Source organism: Colletotrichum tamarilloi (assembly GCF_030869305.1).
Source record: "Colletotrichum tamarilloi strain Tom-12 chromosome Unknown Scaffold_20.1, whole genome shotgun sequence".
NCBI lineage: Eukaryota > Fungi > Ascomycota > Sordariomycetes > Glomerellales > Glomerellaceae > Colletotrichum > Colletotrichum tamarilloi.
In genome coordinates this window covers 1-3,453 of record NW_026849403.1, presented here as the reverse complement: position 1 = coordinate 3,453, position 3,453 = coordinate 1, and the positions used below count along the sequence as shown (strand labels likewise).

The window sequence follows — 3,453 nt, the reverse complement described above, 5'->3', positions numbered from 1 at the left end:
TTGGGCCTTTTGGTCGCGAGGTATCCGTATATTGTATCTATGACAATTGCCATCCTATTGATGACCCCCCTGAAAGAGGAAACGGGCAAAGGCCATCTTCACAAATTCGTCAGGCCTGGGAAGTCGTCCGGAGCGCATGCAGGGGAGCTTCAAAAGACATTTGATTTGCAATCCCGCGGCCGGGCTCGCCAGGCACGCCGACAGCCAGGGGTATGATTGACAAATGGGGCAGCCTAGTTCATGTTTTGCCGGGGCTCCGGATCGCCTTTCTTTGGTATCTTGAGTTATTTGCTGTCGCCGACAACCTGTATCCGTACATGGTGGTGCGGTTGCTACCCGAAGGACGCAGCGAGCAGCCATAAACACGCGTATATCGATATTCGTGGAAACGCCTCACCCTTGCTTGGCAGTCTTTCCAGCCTCTAGACTCCGATGCGACTTCTGCTGTGCCTCCGTTCTCCGAGCGTGTTCTGTTGATATGCGATCGCAAGGCCCGAAGATACATAGATAACAGTGGGGGCGCCATGGGACATTATTGCTGCTGCATTGCAACATGGTCCGTATCAAGGCAGAGCGACAACGGGATGCATGGTACCTTGTACGACTCCTATTGCGCCCTGATGGTGTTTACCAGGTCTTGGCGGCATCGACACGAGAGAAGCGCATGCGGAGCCTACAGAGACAAGTCATAATTGTTAGCACTGAGGCTGGTGATGTAGTTTGTGCTCATCATGTTCGAAATAAACAGCGGTTGTGGGAATGTGGGAGAGCCTAGGGGATCGTTGATGGAGTATCTTTTTGCTTGGGGTGCGGCATACCGATTTGGGGCGCCACTTTTGACTTGCAAGTGGAGCGGAGCCTAAGTGCAATGGGCCATGGGCATTGCAATTGGGATGGAACGATGGGCGATCGAAGATCCAACAATGCTGGTGCAACCGAATTCTGATTATGGGCCGGAGCAGCAGTAGGATGCAAATCTGTTAAGCGATCCTTCGCTTGGAAGTCTGCTTTGTAATAATTTGTATTGTGTCTGCCCAAAACTCATAGCCGGTACGCGCCGCAGGATGATGAAGCTGCTTCTCTGATATCTGTATCCGGTTCTCCTGTCGCATGGCTCATAATTAGCACCTCAGGCGGAGGCAAGCGGATCTAAATTCTTCATCCATAACTTCGGGTCTGGTATCCGAGCAACGGCATGGCCTCCGGGTGTATTAAGTTGGCGTTGATGGCGTTTGGAATGTAAGTGGACGAGAAAGGCCGGTGTCGAATGTTGATAGATCGTCATGTGCTCGACAATAATACTGGACTGTCCACTCTGGGATGTGTCTTCATCTCGATTGTATTCCTGGCGTTATGGCGTTGTGTAACTGTGGTCTGCCAACCGGGATAAATGCCGTCGAAGGCCTTTGGCGGTGTTTCCAGGACCTATGATATCCACCTTTGTTGTGCATCCCGTTGGTAGTCTTGGCGGTCGAGTGGGACTGTGCAAGGAATGGGACGCCAACAACAGGCACCGCCAGGCAGGATGGGGAATTGGAGTCTTTGGAGATGGGGATTTCGGTCCACCAGTCTATGCCGGTAGGGTCGCAAGCAGGCGGGCATCTGTGGTCCTCCTGGCTGGCTTCGGCCGTCGTCTCATGCAAAAGAGGGAAAACCATGGCAGAGGCGATCGAAAGAGTGGGACAGGTCGTGCTTGCGGCTTGCCAACCAGGTTAGAAAGGCACTCCCGTCGATAGATCATGGCAGCGCGTCCGAAGGTCCGGCCGATGGGCAGAAAGAAGGAGTTGGGGAGGAAACACCTGTTTCGTGCTTGACCCAATTGAGCCATGATGCGAACAGATTCGAGCATTCGTGCCATAATTACCGAGCTAGCTACGCATCAGCGGTCTCTGCTATTCTTGCTGAATCATATGTGTTGACATTGGTAAGTTGTTGCCGTGAGGAATCCGAGCTGGCCATTGACTGGCATGTGGATGACCGATGATGAGCTGCCTGGGGGCACTAGGGGATGGGATAGGATTGTGAATGTTGGAACGGTAGGCGTTGGACCGTGCACAAGATGACGGATAGCCCATACACAGTAGACGTTGGATGGCACCGTTTTGGTCGCAGTGCTGTTCGTCCGTACCTAACCCCGTACACAGGGAGATGAAGGAGGTTCGTCGGTCCGTTTTTAATGTCCTTGAGTAAGGTAAGGAAGGAACACTGCTTCAGCCTACCTACCTTACTGTACCGTAAGGCAATAGGTGCGAGGAAGCCCCAATGACTGGAACACTCGTCGCAACTGCCCGGTAGTGTGGATTTGGTCAGAGGGAAGGAGACACGAAACAAGACGATTCATTGGCAACGTCTTGCCATGGTTCGGACGGAAAGAGCCACCTCCATCATGTTCGTTGGACTTCTGACTTGCTTCCTCGTCCAAGGTACCATGAAACCTTGGGGTGCACCTGACCGAACAGCTGCCTTCCCAGTTCATCTGTTCTCTCAGACACTTCAGGTAGATTGAGGAGTGGATTCGTCTTCCATTCTGGAAGGAACAGATCTGAGCAAGTGTCTTCACGCAAGGTATTCGTACCTAGGTACCTTTCTCGAGGCGGGGATATTCCATTTGATACAGTAGGCACTTCCAATGCCTTCTATTGTTCTTCTGCAAGCATAGAAGTTGGGCACAAGCTCAACCATCATCTAGATTCCTATCACCTTATTTCAATCTGTTCGGGGTCTTCTGTCCACTGTACGCAGCTCTCTCTTGTTCTCTGTCGCTGCCTGATTGACCGTCCCACACAGGAACACGAAATTCCTCTTGCCAAGCGAACTCAATTCGCAAAGCAGAAGAAAACCAAGAGAAAGGTGGTCCGAGACACCGTTCTTCCGTCTGTGAAATTGACACAAGCTTAGGCATTCAGGGTTGCCCTTTGGCTTTTCCACCTTGGTGCTGTCTTTCCCGATGTATCGGTTTCCCACGGAGACCCGGATCCCGCCGGGCCCGCCAGGCCTTCTCAACGGTTCCGTCCCGCCCGCCGATTGACGCGGGAAGTATCTGCGTCAAGAAAACTTGCAAGCCGCCAGCAAAGTACTCGCCCGAGACTTTGAGCTTGGCTGCCTTCTGGGGATACGTTATCCCCTTCAACACGTTAACCTATAATCTCCCACATGGGATAGGCCCAAACTGTCTGGCCTGTCAATCCATCTGTCATCTGTCTATGTATGTACTTGCTTACGGAGATCAACAGTTTGCCAAGTCCGTAAGTCAACATACCCACTTCCTGGCACCCCCCTGTTTCTGGCACCCACAAAAACGCGAAAATCCACCACAACCCAATGCCCACCCCCAACCTCCTTTTATCACAACATTTTCAATTCGCGTCCAAATGGGCTCATCTTTTGCACATGTCTTCTTCTATATATAATGCCTCAATATACCGAAGATCAGCTTCGTCAGGCTCTCGAGGA

At 52.0% G+C, this 3,453-nt stretch overlaps 1 protein-coding gene across 1 annotated transcript; it reads right to left on the bottom strand.

Moving 5' to 3' along the window:
* Positions 1 to 563: 563 nt before the first annotated feature.
* CTAM01_06818 (uncharacterized protein) lies at positions 564 to 1,658 on the bottom strand (the record flags this gene model as incomplete). Its single annotated transcript, XM_060522844.1, has 3 exons — positions 564 to 673; positions 819 to 1,004; positions 1,439 to 1,658. 3 exons carry the CDS (start codon positions 1,656 to 1,658, stop codon positions 564 to 566), a joined length of 516 nt encoding a protein of 171 aa, XP_060382346.1.
* Positions 1,659 to 3,453: the final 1,795 nt, after the last annotated feature.